Source organism: Sander lucioperca, chromosome 12, assembly GCF_008315115.2.
Source record: "Sander lucioperca isolate FBNREF2018 chromosome 12, SLUC_FBN_1.2, whole genome shotgun sequence".
In the NCBI taxonomy this organism is placed as follows: Eukaryota; Metazoa; Chordata; class Actinopteri; order Perciformes; family Percidae; genus Sander; species Sander lucioperca.
Window position 1 is genome coordinate 3,106,293 of NC_050184.1, and position 18,784 is coordinate 3,125,076.

The 18,784-nt window shown below is 42.8% G+C and overlaps 2 protein-coding genes across 4 annotated transcripts in view; both read left to right on the forward strand.

Annotated features, from left to right (window-relative positions):
- The window catches only part of lrif1 (ligand dependent nuclear receptor interacting factor 1), a 28,625-nt gene extending 21,436 nt beyond the window's left edge, over positions 1–7,189 (forward strand). For 2 of the 3 annotated variants that reach the window (XM_031311182.2, XM_031311175.2), the window contains exons 2-3: positions 955–3,922; positions 6,170–7,189. In XM_031311182.2, coding sequence (XP_031167042.1) covers positions 1,013–3,922; positions 6,170–7,060 — 3,801 coding nt within the window. In that variant the 5' untranslated portion in view covers positions 955–1,012 and the 3' untranslated portion in view covers positions 7,061–7,189. The remainder of the gene's footprint in view (positions 1–954; positions 3,923–6,169) is intronic. The other variant, XM_036008521.1, reaches the window with a different exon arrangement.
- Positions 7,190–9,638: 2,449 nt separating this feature from the next.
- On the forward strand, positions 9,639–17,768 carry si:dkeyp-110g5.4 (uncharacterized protein LOC561637 homolog). The gene is made up of 4 exons (XM_031311453.2): positions 9,639–9,739; positions 12,434–12,975; positions 14,047–14,187; positions 17,052–17,768. Exons 2-4 carry the CDS (start codon positions 12,448–12,450, stop codon positions 17,553–17,555), a joined length of 1,173 nt encoding a protein of 390 aa, XP_031167313.1. The 5' UTR covers positions 9,639–9,739; positions 12,434–12,447; the 3' UTR covers positions 17,556–17,768.
- The last annotated feature ends 1,016 nt before the right edge of the window (positions 17,769–18,784 follow it).

The window sequence follows — 18,784 nt, forward strand, 5'->3', positions numbered from 1 at the left end:
TTAAGATATGAAACTTAAAGTCCTTTGAACAAAAACACAATAACAACAAAAAAATCAAAGAGTGATGCCAACAGGGAGGTTGTAGAGCGCCCTCTGGTGGACAAACACCAGAACATGGTTGAAGGGTGTTTCGTCCGTTTTTATTTTATTTTTTAAATATTCGTTTATCGGTTTTTATAAATGCCGATACCGATAGTTTGGATAATGCCTAATATCGGCCGATAATATCGGCCGGCCGATATATCGGTCGGGCTTTACTCTGTATCTTTTTAACGGATATTTCTGTTAATCCAGAAAATCAAAATGCGGAAAAACACGTGTGACAATTCATACAGAAAAGTCCTTCATATTAACACAGTATATTAGCCCGGATTTCTACCAGAGATGTTCCGATACCAGTATCGGTATCGGCACCAGTATCAGTATCGGCTCCGATACCGCCTAAAACGCTGGTATCGGTATCGGGAAGTACTGGAGTTTATGCACCGACCCAATACCACGTAATAAAGACCTAAAGAAAATCTACGTTAAAGTCGTTTATTTATGTTCTTTTTCCGTTATAACTGACAAAATAAGTCAAAACTGCATAATAAGAAAGTTCTGTGGCATTCATTGTTCATGTTTCACAAAGAGTTTAACCTGAGCCAGACTGACAACAAAGATAGAAATAATATCACATCCATACAGGGATAGTCGTATACAGCTGTTATACATCATATCATCCATACAGGGATAGTAGTATACAGTTGTTAAAACATAATAAAATATATGACACACTGGTATCTGATCAGTACTCGGTATCGGCCGATACGTAAGTTCAGGTATCAGAATCGGTATCGGGAAGCAAAAAATGGTATCGGGCCATCTCTAATTTCTACGGACTTTTCTAACAGTGTAAAATTTGAATAATCTGTTGTTGACTGACATGTTTCTGTGTTGTTTTTTTCCTGTCAGTGGGACCGGTGTCTTCTACCAGGCGATACCTGCTGTCGGAGCCGACGGAAAGAACATCATGAAACTGATTCCTGTACAAATGGTCAACGGGCAGTTTTTCCAATGTCCAATAAGCAAGACGGATTCGACACAACAGAAAGCTGTCGGCGTAAACATCGCCTCAGCACCTGTTCAGACGGTACAAAAGACAGCGCCGAGTCCTTCTGCCACTCAGCAAGTTGTCAGCAAGCAGGTTTCCATCATTAATGTCTTCCCTAATCAAGTGGGTTTGGATCGCGGTAGTTCACTAAACAAGCATCCACTGCAGCAACAGAAAGTGAATTTAATAGCCGTCGTGCCTCAGATGGAAACACCTGCAGCAAACAGTGCGAAGTCAGGTAGACTTCCAGGTCCGCTTCCAGTCACAGTGAAAGCTCCAGGGATCCCCAGAGGACGGTACCTTCAGATTACCCCTAATGCAACAGTCCCGAGAGTCCCAGCAGTCCAAACAGTCCCGACAGTCCCAAGAGTCCCAGCAGTCCAAACAGTCCCAACAGTCCCGAGAGTCCCAGCAGTCCAAACAGTCCCAACAGTCCCGAGAGTCCCAGCAGTCCAAACAGTCCCGACAGTCCCAAGAGTCTCAGCAGTCCAAACAGTCCCGACAGTCCCAAGAGTCTCAGCAGTCCAAACAGTCCCGACAGTCCCAAGAGTCTCAGCAGTCCAAACAGTCCCGACAGTCCCAAGAGTCTCAGCAGTCCAAACAGTCCCGACAGTCCCGAGAGTCTCAGCAGTCCAAACAGTCCCAGCATCTGTACTACCTCCTCGTGTCAAGAGACCGATTTTTCCTTCGCCAGCCAACTCCTCTCCGAGTTCAGGCTCAGCCGGTGTGGTCTACACGTCCCCACCTGTCACAACTGTCAGTCCACAAAGTGTTTCTGCACTCGACACGCTCAAGTTTCTCTGCAACGTGTCAAATGCTACTTCATGTGGATCGCCATCAGAAGGATCAAAACCACATTTAAAATTAATTCCAAAGGTTTCACAAAGGCCCAACAGCCCCATTAAGTGGGTAATCGAAGAAGAGGACAGCTTCACGGCTCCGGTTCTTGATCCTGTTAATTTTTCCGTCAGTTCAGAGATTCTTCAAGCTGTTGCAGAGAGAGAAAGTGCTACCAAGCCCTGCGACGCCCTTACAAATCCAGTCTCCGGGTCGAGTCTGGGCAAAAGTGGACAAGGACAGGAAAGCACCTCGGTCACCTGCAACAGGAAGGTGGTTTTGGCGGCCAAAAACGGCAGCATACCATATAAAATGGGAAAAAGCATCTCACCCACAGCAGCGGGAAAAAGTTATGAATACAACAAAACCACTGTGCCTTCATCCCAACAATCACTTGAGTCAGTTTCACCACAGAAAAGGCAGGGCGACAGAATAATCATCCCAAAAGGGTCGCATGAAGTGATTGATCTTTGTGACGACGACGCTCTCAATGATTCGTCTCAACCAGCGTCATCCGTTCACATGTCAGCGGCCACTCGTCCGGATGAAGACAATGTAATATTTGTGTCGTATATCCCCCCCAAGACTGACTCTGAGTCCACACAAGATTTGAGACTGAAAACACAAATGGCACCTGTGAAGGAAACGGACAAGACGGGTACAAGCAGCTCGAACAAAGTGACAGAACAGAAGAGCCCGGGTGGTACAACTGGCACTCTTATAAGAAGAAAACCTGTCCACAGCATGTCCGTCAACACAGTTAAAAACGTTACGCGTGTTTGCGGTTCAGCAGCGATGAACATGCAGAATAATGAGGGTCCGAACATTAGCAGTCAGCGGAGCACCACCACCCAACAGTCGAAGGGCGTGGAAGTTGACGTAGAAAGGAAAAGTCCAGCAGATCGCGTAAATATTGCTTCTGCCGCTGTTCAGATGGTGAACAAGGCAGCGTTGAGTCCTTCTGCCCCTCAGCAAGTTGTCCGGAAGCAGGTTTCCCTCATGAATGTCTTCCCTAATCAAGTATGTTTGGATCTTCCACTGCAGCAGCAGAAAGTGAATTTAATAGCCGTCGTGCCTCAGATGGAAACACCTGCAGCCAACAGTGCGAAGTCAGGAAGACTTCCAGGTACGCTGCCAGTCACAGTGAAAGCTCCAGCGATCCCCAGAGGACGGTACCTTCAGATTACCCCTAATGCAACAGTCCCAGCAGTCCCGACAGTCCCAAGAGTCCTAGCAGTCCCAACAGTCCCAGCAGTCCCAAGAGTCCTAGCAGTCCCAACAGTCTCGACAGTCCCAGCAGTACCAACAGTCCCAGCATCTGAACTACCTCCTCGTGTCAAGAGACCGATTTTTCCTTCGCCAGCCAACTCCTCTCCGAGTTCAGGCTCAGCCGGTGTGGTCTACACGTCCCCACCTGTCACAACTGTCAGTCCACAAAGTGTTTCTGCACTCGACACGCTCAAGTTTCTCTGCAACGTGTCAAATGCTACTTCATGTGGATCGCCATCAGAAGGACCAAAACCCAATTTAAAATTAATTCCAAAGGCTTCACAAAGGCCCAACAGCCCCATTAAGTGGGTAGTTGAAGAAGAGGACAGCTTCACGGCTCCGGTTCTTGATCCTGTTAATTCTTCCGTCAGTTCAGAGATTATTCGAGTTGTTGCAGAGAGAGAAAGTGCTACCAAGCACTGCGACGCCCTTACAAATCCGGTCTCCGGGACAGAACAGAAGAGCCTGGATGGAACAACAGACGCTGATAGAGGAAGAAAACCTGGCCGGAGTATGTCCATCGACACAGGGAAAAACATAACGCATGTTTGCGGTTCAGCAGCGATGAACATGCAGAATAATGAGGGTCCGAATTTTAGCAGTCAGCAGAGCACCGCCACCCAACAGTCGGAGAGCATGGAAGTTGATGTAAAATTAAAGAGTCCAGAAAATCCCAGCAATTCTGACAGCAGCGAAATAGCGATGGACACCCACAAAATGAAGGTGAGGGCACTTCTATTGTATATACTCCACATTGACTACGTTTACATGCACATTATTATTCCAGTTTTTGCTCTTATTCAGAAAAAGACAGTCCTTCCAGAAAAAATCAAAGTTTTCCGGCGGACTTGTTTGACCGTGTGAACACAACCAGCCTCCTTCTTTCCCTGTCCTTCAACCACCTTCTTGAAAAGGCCGGCGTTTCGACGTATATCCAAAAAACCTGTTGATATCCAAGTGTTCAAATCATTTGTTTAACTAGTTGAATGTGAGTGAATATCCTTAGACAAAAAATAACAAAAAAACGTGAAATGTATCTGGGAGAACTTGCCTGCAATTCATAAATTTAAACGTCAACATGCATGTCTGGAAAAACATTTTCCATATCTGTAGACAGTGATAAATATTTCCTTAATAAAAGGTAGATATTTTCTGAATCTCGTCTGTTAGAACGTGAAATCGTGAAACAAACAAACAAATAAAATCAACAGAAGTATCCCAACATAAGGTTTAAAGGACAATTCCGGCGCAAAATGAACATAGGAGTTAATAACTCGTGTACCGAGTCGACCGTTCTCTGGGACATGTTTTCATGCTAATCGAATGTGTCTCTAGCTTGAAACAAGCTAGCGCAATCCGCTATATATAAAGCTAGTCATCGGGACATAGGTAAAGTCAAAAGAAATCGCTATTTCTATGCCATTAACAAGTAATGCTAAAGACAGTACCGTCTACGTCTACAAGCAGGCGCCATTTTGGGAAAACAGTCATGACCAGTCAAACGACTTGTTCGAACGAGTTGTTGACCGTTTTCCCAAGATGGCGCCTGCTTGTAGACGTAGATGCTACTGTCTTTATCATAACTTGTTAGTGGTACAGAAATAGCAATTTCTTTTGACTTTACCCATGCCCCAACGACTAGCTTTATAAGCTAATCAGCGGTTTGCGCTAGCTTGTTTCAAGCTAGAGACACATTCGATTAGCATGAAAACATTTCCCAGAGAACGGTCGACTCGGTACACACGTGTTATTAACCCCTAGGGTCATTTTGCGCAGGAATGGTCCTTTAAGATGAAATGAGAAACTTCTTTAACAGACCTAAAGGCTGCCAATGAAGTTCATGTTTTTAGTGATTCATTCAATTCATTTCACGACAGTGGACCTCTTTATCTGATAAAAAAAAAATTGATGTCTTGTTGTACGGCAAATAGGCAAATGGAAATCCTTTTTTTGCCTAGTTGAATGTGAGTGAATATTAGGGCTGCACGATATGAGGAAAATAACCGATATGCGATAACGTTGTTGAATATCGCAACAACTATAGTACCTGCGATAAATAAACATGATTTAAGGCCCTGACACACCAATCAGACGGGCCGACCGTCGGCAATAAAGCCAGTCAGACTGATCAGTCGGGTCCCCGAGGTCCAAAAAATGCCTCAGAACACACTGAGGAGACGCCGACTTGAGCGTACGCGAAACGTAATACGTCTCCATAGCAGCAGGCGGCGCTGCTCTGTATTGTTTCCATTAACAGTCTGATTATTTCCCAGAAAATGAAAACCGGCAGCTGATTGGACGAATGCGTCACGTGGTTCTTTTTTCTCCGGAAAGTCACAGCCAGACTGTCATGGCGGCTCGTTCAGAATACGATCTCATATTGTACTAAAATAGTTCACCGAAACGTGTTTCTGAAAACATTTTAAGAGAGAAATAGGCCGTGCAGCTGCTGAATCTGTCTTCATTTCAGATCGACAAAGGTCAGTTTAAAAGATTTTCGTCAGATTTTGAGCGGCTCATCTGCTCCCCATTTCCGGGTGAGTCCCGACTGCCCTGTCTCAGACTGAACATGTTGGGTCGGCCCAAATGAAGGCCGACGGCTCCTCGGACGGCCGACGGCACAGAACACACCGAACAGACTCGAGTCTTTTATTAAACAAATTAATTGAACATTTAATTGAATATAAAAGGCTCCACTAAAAAAAGAACGAGTGATGATGATATTTTCTTTCAAGTAACACAACAAACTCTTGAGTGTCTATGTTGTCTGTGTTGCAGCCTTTCGCGATATGTTTATTGCGCCAGTTGATGAAAAACGCTGCCAGCTTTTTATTTATTTTTTTTACTATAAAACGACGCCAAGTGTGAACAGCCTAAAACCCCCTGCAGCTACTCTGAGGACCCCCTAGGGGTCCCGGACCCCCTGTTGAAGATCTCTGATTTAAAGAGTGTTTTGTTTTCTACTTGCAGAGCTCTGTGAATGCCGCAACCAGTTGGACGTCTTCACCGGCACCAGAATCCTGTCGAATGGCCGATAATCTGCTGAGACAGATATTTGGGATAACAGCCAATGTGAAAGTTTGCCTGCAGAGGATTGACGGTGCCTCAGTCGGGTCTCGTCCTGCAGGGTTGAGAGGGAAAGAACTTTTTTTAAAGGACCTTAACCGTCCACAAGAAAGCGGCAGCTGCAGCGGCGTGAACGTACCAACTGAACAGGAGCTGTTAGAAGGCTCTGCCACTCCGAGTGCTCACACAGACATCGAACCTCTCAAATGTTCACACTTGAAGCCGAACACGAAACCTCTCTCTGTTTTGAAGAACAAACGCCATCTGGGTGACACTTCCCTCAAGGGAACGTCGTGTGATGTCGAAACGGAGCCGGCGTTTGGCTACGTGGAACCCATAGATGAGGATTTCCTCAGCATGGATGAAAACGACATCCCAAACGCACAGGACCCAGCCGGCCGGCCGCAGACTCAGACGTGTGCGGATCTGAATGCAAACACAAGGAGAATGGGAAGAACGAGGAAGCGCACAATGTGTCCGTGTTGCATCCCCGGTGCTCAAGATCCAAAGTCAGAGGAGCCAGAGGACTGGGCATGGGCGACCGAGCAGACAAGTAAAAAAGGGAGGAGAACAAAGGCTGTAAGAAAAGCTGTAAAAACATCTGGAAGGACCGACTGTCTAAGAGCCAAGAACAAGCGCGGCAGTAAGACTTCCGAGGTCCCAGCCAGTGACAGTTTGTCCGCAGCATCCGTGGACTCTGAGGAACTGAAACAACATGAACAGATCAGAAAACTCAGAGAGCTTCTGAAAGAGCAAGAAGCAGCTTTAGAAGTGATGAGAAACGGCACGAGCTGAGATGAGCACGCCAATATTTTAAACTCTAATATTCTTACAAAGTTAATAGATTTATTTTTAGCATATAACATAACTCTCCCCTTTCACGTCTAAGCTGTCCTCTCAAATAAATGCCACAAATAATCTAAAAAAAAACCGAATATGTTTTGCTATGTTTCCCCCTCTCATCCTCCTGCTCTGGCGTTTCCCCCTCTCATTCCCCCTGCTCTGGCGTTTCCCCCTCTCATTCCCCCTGCTCTGGCGTTTCTGAGCCCCTAAACCGGAGACATTAGGAAACACTTCTGACCCGTTTTGGTTGGTAATCTGCGGGGTTGTGTTGCAGTCTCAACGGCCGCAAACGGAGACCTTTGGAGGTCTCCGTTCCACTGACGACGTTTCTCCGTCTGATCGGGTCATGACGTCTCGTTCTCTGAGCCTAAAGCTACTAACGTTACCATGGCAACTACCAGCAACAGGCGGAGTCTCCACGCTGCCTCCTGTTTATGCCCAGTATACCAGAATGTTGATGAGATATTTTGGTTTTGGCGTGTTAGTTTAAAACGGAGATTAGTTCTTCTACTGGAGCTTTTGGCTCAAAACTCAAACGCTTAAAAACCAAATCGTAGCGATGTAGATGTAGCCTGAGCGCTTCATTATCACGTGACATGCTCATCTGTCTGAGTCATTGAGGAGTGGGACTTTGTGGAAATACTGTAAAAGTATATGTAATCTGAGAAACTGATGGTGATGGCTTCAGAAAACACCATCAGTGTGGATTTATAGTCGACTAAGAAGCTTTTTCTATTATCTTTGTGAAAATGTTGTTCATACAGTTTAACAAAAAAAAAGTTATTGTCATATTTATGAAAATACTAATGCAATATTTATGTTCTTTAGGTCCCCTTGTGCAAATAAATTCACTAGTTCAAGTGAGCTGTTGTATTTGAATCCTTATGGAGAAAATTATGGGATTTTTACTCCGGAACCACACTGTTGAGCTCTATGTTAACATATCATTAGGGCTTTAAAACAATTCACAAGTTAGTTAAGAGTGACACCTTGTAGCACAATGTCGCACTGACTACAGATTATACTTTAAAGATAAATAACAGGCCAAGATTACTATATTTGTGCATTAATAAGAACAAAAGTGGAATTGTACAATAGACATTAAGTCTCCATGTGTCACTGTCACTTTGATGATGATTTAATAATGATATTAATTAAATAACTGTGTGGATAAAATACAGCATATACAAATTACATACAATGGATGAATGAATTGTTTATTTTCGTGTCTGGCCGGTTGCTTACATGCAGTCTTGTATAAAGTACTTGAAAGCAATACTTGAGTAAAAGTATAAGTATCTTACCAGAAAATTACTTTGGTAGAAGTTAAAAGTTTCCTTTTAGAATATTACTTGAGTAAAAGTCTTAAAGTATCTGATATTAACAGTACTTAAGTATCCATAGCAATTTTCTGATATTAAATGTACTTAAGTATTAGAAGTAAAAGTAAAAGTTAAAAAAACTTTGATTATGAACTTTATGGCCAAAGGTGTGTAACGTTATCTTCATCACCACTGTCGTCGGGGTGATCATCGTCTGTTACCATGGCGGCAGAGCCTGCACCAGGTGTTTCCATGACACTATCAGTCATTATGCTTCCTCCTGTTCTTTAGTTTTTGCCTGTGTTTGTTTTTTTTGCTGCTTGGCCACAAACAGGCATCACTGGAATGGAGCGTGCATTATCTTGGCAATTTAGGAGCAATGATTCGCCAAACTTCCTTTTTTTCAGTGTAATAAATTTCTTCTGATTTTATTTTGTAGTAACGAGTAACTAAGATGCTTAGGGGAAATGTAGTCGAGTAAAAGTAAAAGTTTCCGGAAATATAAATAACGAAATAAAGTACAGATACGTAAAAATTCTACTTAAGTACAGTAGTGAAGTATTTGTACTTCGTTACATTACAAAACTGCTTACATGTACAGTATATCATATTAGGATTTAAATAAACACTTTCCTAGTGCTGACACAAAACATAAGTACATAAAGGCTACAAATATAAAGTTTACAATTCAGCACAAAAACCAGATAAATACTAGGAGGGTACACACAAAGTTTTATCATTTCAACATAAAACCCTTTCAGACCAGAATACATGATGGTACAAGTGAAAAAAATAAACAGTTTAAGCAAATACTGTAGGTATTCCAAATATATATTACATATTGTGTGTTGCTCTGCTTACGTTTTTTTAACCCTTGTGTTGTCTTCCCATTATGACCATTTTGTTGTCCCTATCTCAACGTTTTGTGGTTTTACTTTTAGGTTTTTGGTCACTATTTTCAACATTTTCCCGTTTTTTCCAATGTCTTTGCCCGTTATTTTGACGTTTTGTCGACGTTTATGGCGCTATTTTCGACGTTTTCACCAACATTTTTGCCACTTGTATTTTAAGTTTGTTTTCGTCGCTTTTTCGAACATTTTGACGCTTATTTCAACGTCCCATATTTCGGATACAAAAAAAAACAACTTTGAAAACGGGTCAAAATTGACCCGACGACAACATGAGGATGAAGCCGGTTTACGTTGACGCTTTTATTTTGAAGAGTACCGGCCCGGAAATCCTGTTGTTTTTGCGATAAAGTGACAACACAAGTCGGTTCTTTAAAGCTGGATACGTACGTTTCATCAAGGTATGGGCAATAATATGTACGGCTGTCATGTTGTTTGGAACTATTTAGCTAAGTGTGTTCCCTATCGATGATGTTATATATATTATATATGGAAACCGCAACGTAAATCTCTCGTTTTTCGTTCGTTCGTAATTTTGTAGGTAACGTTAGCGTTACCTAGTAACTAATGAATATCGAAAGTCTGAGCAAATGGTGTCTGTTAAAAACGTAATGGACGCCAAGAACGACGCAGCTACATTATCTTCTAGATAGAGAAACATTAACATTGTATGTGGCTTTATTTAAACCGATAAGCCGTTGAAACCAGGAGGGGCAAACTTTAGTGTCAGTTAAATTTTCTTTCTGCTCAGGTTTGTCATGCTGTTGAACTACTTTATTACACCGAACTATTAGGAAGTCTTCAACGTGAGCTAGTGTCTAAATCTTTAAATCCCGGCTCCACTGTGTCGGTCTACCGGGGTGAAGTTAGTTTAATGTTTGACATTCGTCGGTTTTAATACGTCCGTGTTCAAGTTTGGATTTCCCCCAGTTTTAGGGTATGTTGGAGAGCTGATTTAGGATTACCTTTCACTTTCGATAAACTCAAAATCACCAAAAAAGGATGACGCAGAGAACGGAAGCTATCTGTCCAACGTGTCCTAGTTAGGGACCGTGGTAAAAGTGCAACCTCACCCACTTCAATTTTCAGTAACTTTTTTGTAAGTAACTTTTTTTTGTAAATAGAGTAAATTATTAGTCTGGCTATCACCAGACCAAGCTCAATCTTTTAAGATTGAACATTAGTCTGGGGAGTCTGCTCTGTATTTTCTACTGCACAAGACGTGTGATCAACGGGCATAGTTCAAATAACTCGCAATGTACGCAATTTGATAGTCCTTCAACCAATCAGACGAGCGATCCGGGTGACGTAGCAGCGACAGCGGCATCAACGGGTTGCTGCGCTGCGGTGGCCGCCACATTGAATGTAAACTAGAGGTGTGAATCTTCACTGATCTCCCGATACGTCTTCGATTCGATATCACGATGCGTCAAATACATTTTTCTGTTAAAGCCATATAGGATATTTAATTCATAGCTTTTCAAGCTTCAAAAACAAAACATTCTGCAGTGCTCTAATACTAAATAAATAGGATACATAAAACTACAGCACTGAGCACATGGCACTTCCTGAATGTGCAAAACATAACAGAATACGTAAACAGAAATGTTGTTAGGCATACATTAAATTGTAAACAAATAATCGATTATGGCCTGGCCGATTATCGATGCATCGAATTGTGGACATGGACGATGCTGCATCGATAATCGGCCGGGCCATAATCGATTATTTCTCGATTATTTGATTAATTTCAACACCTCTAATGTAAACAAAAAGTTGCTTGGTCGCTTCTCTCTTGTCATCGACGATGACTCTTCGCATTAAACCCGCCAATAGCGCGTCAGGTGGATAAGCCAGTTTGTGATTGGTTCCCGCGGATTTGTAACGGAAGCAGGATAGATAAACGTACAGGTTTCCAGCCTGAGCTGCAGAAATCAAATCGCTGGCAGATCGGGCTGGGTTTACCCAGTCTAGTAAATCATGGTTTATGCACATGTAAATATTGTAATTTCAATAGCTTGCTCATTTCTTAATATATTGACATAAAATCACCTCTCATGTTACTTTGACATCCTATCACAACTTTCAAAGCAGTTAAGGCTGAGTGATGCTTTTGCGTTAAATCGCCGCCGTGGGTATGTACGTAGGTACGTGGAGTAGGGCTGGGCGATATGGAGAAAATCAGATATCACAGTATTCTTGACCAAATACCTCGATATCGATATTGCGTCGATATTCTAGGGTTGACAATTGGTGCTTTAACAAAATATCTTCACACTTAGATTTTAGATAAATAATCATCAGTAATGTGGACATAATGTCTAAGTGGGTAAAGGCAAATAATAGAACAGCTACAACAGTCTGGTAAGTTCAGAAAAGTACATCACCTTACTGTAATGCAGGCTGTAAATCCAGTAAAACACACCACTTATGTCATATCACGATATATTAAGATATCCAAAATCTAAGACAATATCTAGTCTCATATCACGATATCGATATAATATTTATATATTGCCCAGCCCTAACGTGGAGACACCGACGCTATGCCGTAGCCTGACCTGCACCTCAAAGAATGTAACTACACGTTGTGGTGACTCACGTCGCTCCACGGTGGCTTGGTAGCGTTGCATTTCCCCCGACTCATTTCCTGGTTCTCCTTCTCCTTAAACCTGCTGTTCTCTTAAAGAGATCGATGCACACACGCCAACGCACAATTAAAAACCTCAGTGGCACTTACGTAGGCTACGGAGAAAGACATCATTATCATCAGTGACCTGTTGTGTAGAAAAATGCACATTTTTGGTTATTATTTCAATTTCTAAATATATTGACATCAAATCACCTCTAATATGTCTTGGACATTAGCCCACAACTTTCACAGCTGTTCCCAGACCTTTTAGCTAACCATTTCAGATTCTTATGCGATACTTTTAACTTATCTAGTATAAATTATCTTCATCGAAGCAAAGATGAATCGATTAATCTCTGCAGCTATAGTCGAACCATAAATATTTAGCGGGGAGGAAATAATGGGAACTGGTGGTGTTATTGGGGATCTATATGTCTTAATATAACTCTTAATGTGTACACAGGAAATACACAGAGCATGGATCTCCTTGGAAAAGTGGAAATCTACATCCCAGTGGACGCTGAGGTGAAAAGCTTCCCTATGTGGGGTTTACCTAAATCAGTGCTTAAACGAATTGGCCTCCCCCTGTCTGACTCTGAGGGCTCTGGGACGCTCACAGACTCTCCAGAAGGCATATGTATTTGTCCAGCAATCATACGGAGGAAAGGCCAGAAACTTGTCTCCCACACAGGAAACGGTGGGACAGAAAACGCATCGCTGCTGCACACAGAGTTTCGGTCCGGACAAATGTCCTTTGTCTGCCCCAACCGCACAGCTTACAAGGTGCTGAAGGACACCGTGCCTGGGAAAAAGGTCTCTGCACACACATCTCACACCTCCCAGTTACCTCAGGGCTCGGCCCCGGATAAGTACAAAGATGCTGTCGTCATCTACCATGGACATGTTTACCTGTCCACCAGGAGGTCCAATCATAGCCGGAGTCAACGAGAGACACGTGAACCAAAGCCATCTTCCCACTCTACCATTCCTAAACGCCTAAAGAAGGTAACGTGCCATTTCAGTTGGTGGTTACTAACGCCCGGTTCAGACCAAAGATTGGCAAAATTTAAACTTGCAACTAGAGATACTCAGATACCGAGTTCATGCACCGATCTGATACCACGTACTTACGATACCATCTACTTTAAAGGTGCTCTAAGCGATGTCACGCGTTTTTTAGGCTACAACATTTTTTGTCACATACAGCAAACATCTCCTCACTATCCGCTAGCTGCCTGTCCCCTGAACACACTGTAAAAAACATCTCCTCACTATCTGCCTGTTTCCTGAACACACTGTAAAAAAACATCTCCTCACTATCTGCTAGCTGCCTGTCCCCTGAACACACTGTAAAAAATATCTCCTCACTATCTGCTAGCTGCCTGTCCCCTGAACACACTGTAAAAAACATCTCCTCACTATCTGCTAGCTGCCTATCCCCTTAACACACTGTAAAAAAACATCTCCTCACTATCTGCTAGCTGCCTGTCCCCTGAACACACTGTAAAAAACATCTCCTCACTATCTGCTAGCTGCCTGTCCCCTTAACACACTGTAAAAAACATCTCCTCACTATCTGCCTGTTTCCTGAACACACTGTAAAAAAACATCTCCTCACTATCTGCTAGCTGCCTGTCCCCTTAACACACTGTAAAAAAACATCTCCTCACTATCTGCTAGCTGCCTGTCCCCTTAACACACTGTAAAAAACATCTCCTCACTATCTGCCTGTTTCCTGAACACACTGTAAAAAAACATCTCCTCACTATCTGCTAGCTGCCTGTTTCCTGACACTAACTGCCTTTTTTTCCCCGACAATTTTGTCATTTTTTTCAACGTTCTTTTTATCAATTTTTTTTAACACTATAAAATTAAATAAAACACCCAAATTACAAATAGTAGTTTTTTGGACAATTTGGACAAAAAAAGCAAAACCCAAATTTCTGATGTAGAAACTTTTTGAAAATGGGTCAAATATGACCCCAAGACAACAGGAGGTTTCGTATGTCCTAGTTCCTTCACTCCTCTGTGGCAGTAAAGTGAATAACCATGGTAACGTTGTTTTTCCTCCTGCAGCGGCGGTCTCCTCAGGCTCGCCATGATCCTGCAGACAAAGAACTACAAAGGAAGAAATTGCGTGTCACTTTGCCCCAAACCTCCATAAAACCGCTACAGGATCTTCTCACCAAAACAGATAATCACTCCACCACGGACCAGGTGAGTTTAGTAATAACTGCAATAAGTAAAACAACTTCATTTGCATAGCACTTTTCTTGATATGGACTGGTTACAAAATGATTTATCAAAGAATATGAGACCGTGAAAAGTGAGAATAGAAAATCATCTTATGGCAATTGAATGCTTTTAGTTGTTAAAATGTTTCCTGTGGCATCTTTCAGATTCAGATTGAGATAACTTTATTGTCCGTCATGACAGAAAATCGTCTTAAGCGTGATTTATGCTTCTGCGTTAAATCTACGCCGTGGCTACGTACGTACAGTCGTGAAAACATTAGGACACCCATGCTAAAGTTGACTAAGAAGACGAATAAAAAAATTATATTTTGGAAATTGATCTTGATGCCTTAATTAAAAAAAATGAGGAAAAATCCAATCTTTAAGGACACCAATTTCTTTGTGAATGAATAATGTATCGTAAATAAATAAATGTTCTTCCTTAAAATACAGGGGGCATAAGTCAGTACACCCCTATGTTAAACTACCATAGAGGCAGGCAGATTATTATTTTTAAAGGCCAGTTATTTCATGGATCCAGGATACTATGCATCCTGATAAAGTTCCCTTGGCCTTTGGAATTAAAATAGCCCCACATCATCACATACCCTTCACCATACCCCCACATCATCACATACCCTTCACCATACCCCCACATCATCACATACCCTTCACCATACCCCCACATCATCACATACCCTTCACCATACCCCCACATCATCACATACCCTTCACCATACCTAGAGATTGGCATGGGGCACTTTCCATAAAATCATCTCTCAATGCAAATCAAACTAGCTATTAGGCTAACTGAAATACAACCATGCCAATCTCTAGGACACAATAGTCTTACATTTCTCACCTGATAGTTACTGGTTTTATTGTTTTTAATTGCTTTTAATATGCTTGTTTTATGTGTTGGTTTTATTGCTTAACTGTTCTTAAAGGTCCCATGGCATGACAATTTCACTTTATGAGTTTTTTTTTTCCCCCAGTGGCTAGAAATGGTGATAGGTGTAAACCGAGCCCTGCGTATCCTGCTCTGCCTTTGAGAAAATGAAAGCTCAGATGGACCGATCTGGAATCTTCCCTTTATGACGTCATAAGGGGAAAGGTTACCTCCCCTTTCTCTGCTTTGCCCGCCCAGAGAATTTGGCCCACCCATGAGAGAGAGAGAGAGACATCATGGCTTTCAAACGAGCAAAGTGGCAGTTGGTCAAGGCCACACCCCCCCCCCTCCACCTTGCCCCCCTCTCTCCTCCTCAATAGCATTTAAAGCTACAGACACAGAAATGGCACATCCTAAGGAGAGCTCATTGTGAGACTGGCTCTAGTGGCTGTAATTCTGCACCAAGGCTGAATTTCGGGAAAGAGACTTCAGATACAGTATTAGGGGACCACTAAGGTCTATATAAAAGAGACTTCAGATACAGTATTAGGGGACCACTAAGGTCTATATAAAAGAGACTTCAGATACAGTATTAGGGGACCACTAAGGTCTATATAAAAGAGACTTCAGATACAGTATTAGGGGACCACATAGGTCTATATAAAAGAGACTTCAGATACAGTATTAGGGGACCACTAATGGCGTTTTTCCATTACATGGTACCTGCTCGACTCGCCTGGACTCTACTCGACTCGACTCGACACACTGTGCGTCCGTTTTCCATTGCAGATTTTAGTACCTCCTCAGCGTGGCTGGTCGTATGCCGGCTCGACGCACACACAGCGCACAAGTATAAACATCAGGCCACTTGAGTTTGTTTTACAGTTCTGTGGAGGCTCCACGCAGAGCTTTCGCCGTACCCTATGTAAGTGGCCTGATGTTTATACTTGTGCGCTGGTGTGTGCGTGGAGCCGGCCATGTGTGTGTGTAGTTAGGCTACGGCGAAAGCTCTGCCGGAGCCTCCGCAGAACTGTAAAACAAGCGGCGCCACAGTAAACTGTCCTGACCTAACGCGACACACACACAGAACGTCGAAGGTGTGTTGTTGTTGCCAGAAAACACATTTAGTTTCAAAAGAAGCTGGAGGCAGCAAAAAAACAAACCCACAGCTGGCTAAACTGTTTAAAAATGGCGGGTTTGTTCAGGACACCCCCCTCTGTCGCTTTCACGTCACCTTTTCGGCTCGCCTCAGCTCGCTTGGAACCTCGGCTCAGGAGGTACTAAAAAAAGTACCTGTTAGCAGGTACCAGGGACTTTTTTTCGTAATGGAAAACCAAAAAAGGCGAGTAGAGTCGAGCAGGTACCATGTAATGGAAAAGCGCCATAAGGTCTATATAAAAGAGACTTTAGATACAGTATTAGGGGACCACTAAGGTCTATATAAAGAGACTTCAGATACAGTATTAGGGGACCACTAAGGTCTATATAAAAGAGACTTCAGATACAGTATTAGGGGACCACTAAGGTCTATATAAAAGAGACTTCAGATACAGTATTAGGGGACCACTAAGGCCTATATAAAAGAGACTTCAGATACAGTATTAGGGGACCATTAAGGTCTATATAAAAGAGACTTCAGATACAGTATTAGGGGACCACTAAGGTCTATATAAAAGAGACTTCAGATACAGTATTAGGGGACCACTAAGGTCTATATAAAGAGACTTCAGATACAGTATTAGGGGACCACTAAGGTCTATATAAAAGCATCCAAAGAGCACCATGTCATGGGGCCTTTAATGTGCTATATGTGCTGGTTTTACTGTAAAGTGTCTTTGAGTACCATGTAAAGTGCTATATAAATGAATTGCCTGTTGGGATTCATAAAGTGTCTGAATCTAAATCTTGAAAAGTGAACATGAGCCTTACCACTACTTTGTGTGTTGTGTGTCCTTCAGGAGCTGCTACATGACAACACGCCCAAAAACCCCCCCACCGCGTGTAAAGTAACACACGGTGAACACGAGAAGGATGTTTTTACGCACAAGAAAGTTGATGTGTCGTCATCCACAGCTGCGTATTCGACTGCTGATGGAGAGCAGGCAGCGGCGGAGGAAGCAGCCGACGCAGAGCCAGCATGGTTTCAGCCTCCGGAGGAGGAGGAGGAGGAGGAGGAGGAGGAGGAGCAGGAGGCCAACGATGACGGGGCTGAACGTGAGCTACCGGACCTGGACGATGAAGAAGCTAAAGCTGACTATCTACAAATTGAAAAAGTTCTTGATATTGTGGAGAGTAGCAGCTGGATCGAGAGAGAGTCTCGGGGTGCAGCTCGCACCTCCACATCGCTACAGGAGGAGTACGACTTTAAGGAGCTGGCGGAGGAGGAGAAGATCGCTAGAATGACGGCCAAACTCAGACAGAGCGAAGCTGCCCTCCTTATAATGACAGCTCAGTCCAAGTGAGCAACAGTTCCCTAAACTTAAAACTCACGTTAAGATATTTACCCTTGAACTACGGCCGCTCAGTCAGAGTGAGAAAAAATCCAGCAATGATGCTTTAGTTCCCTAAACATTAAACTTACGATAACTAACATCATAATTAACTCATGTTAAAGGACAAATCCGACGCAAAATGAACCTAGGGGTTAATAACACGCGTACCAAGTCGACCGTTCTCTGGGATATGTTTTCATGCTAATCGAATGTGACCAGTTTTAGCACAAACCGCTAATTAGCTTATAACGCTAGTCGTCGGGGCACTGGTAAAGTAAAAAGAAATCTCTATTTCTACACCACTAACAAGGTTCTAAATAGCACCACACTTCCACGGTAGCATAACGAGGGTCCCTACATGTAAACCAAGGCATTGAGAACTTTGTGAGTGTACAGACAGTTTATTAAAAATATAGTTTTATAAACACAGTAGCGTTCACGTATACATGCGGCCGCCATCTTGGGAACGACCGGTCGAACGACGAACGCCGTGCAACCAGTAACCAGTTACATAGCTCAAGCACGGCGTTCATGGTTCGAATGATCGTGACTGTTTTCCCAAGATGGCGCCCGCCTGTATACGTGAACGCTACTGTGATGAAAACATATCCCAGAGAACGGTCGACTCGGTACACGTGTTATTAACCCCTAGGTTCATTTTGCGCCGGATTTCTCCTTTAAGATATTTACCCTTGAACTACGGCCGCAACTAACGATTCATTTCATTATCGATTAATAGAGCTGGATACCAAATTCGATACTTTTTATGCACCGATCAAATTGCCTCCTTATTATCGAGTATCCAAAAATGTCATTCAATAACAAATAATACCAATACCTAAGGAGCAAATCTCATCAGCGTCAGTGAGCCAATCAGCACACAGCATGCTTCTACAAAGAACTATTAATGTTTTTAATTTTTTTAATTTTTATAAATTTGGTATTGTTCAGGAACCGGTATCGTAGTCATGGTATCCGTAACCGGTATCGGAACCTTTTGAACGGTGCCCGGCCTATCGATTAATCTGGCGATTTCTTTTCTCGATTAATCGTTCGATGCATAAAATGACCGAAAATGGTGAAAAGAAATCTCCATCCCAGTTTGTCAAAGTCGAAGGTGATGTCTTTAAATGTCTTATGTTGACGACCCAAAGACATTCAGTTGAATATGGTTTTTAAAAACAGAAAAGAGCAGGACG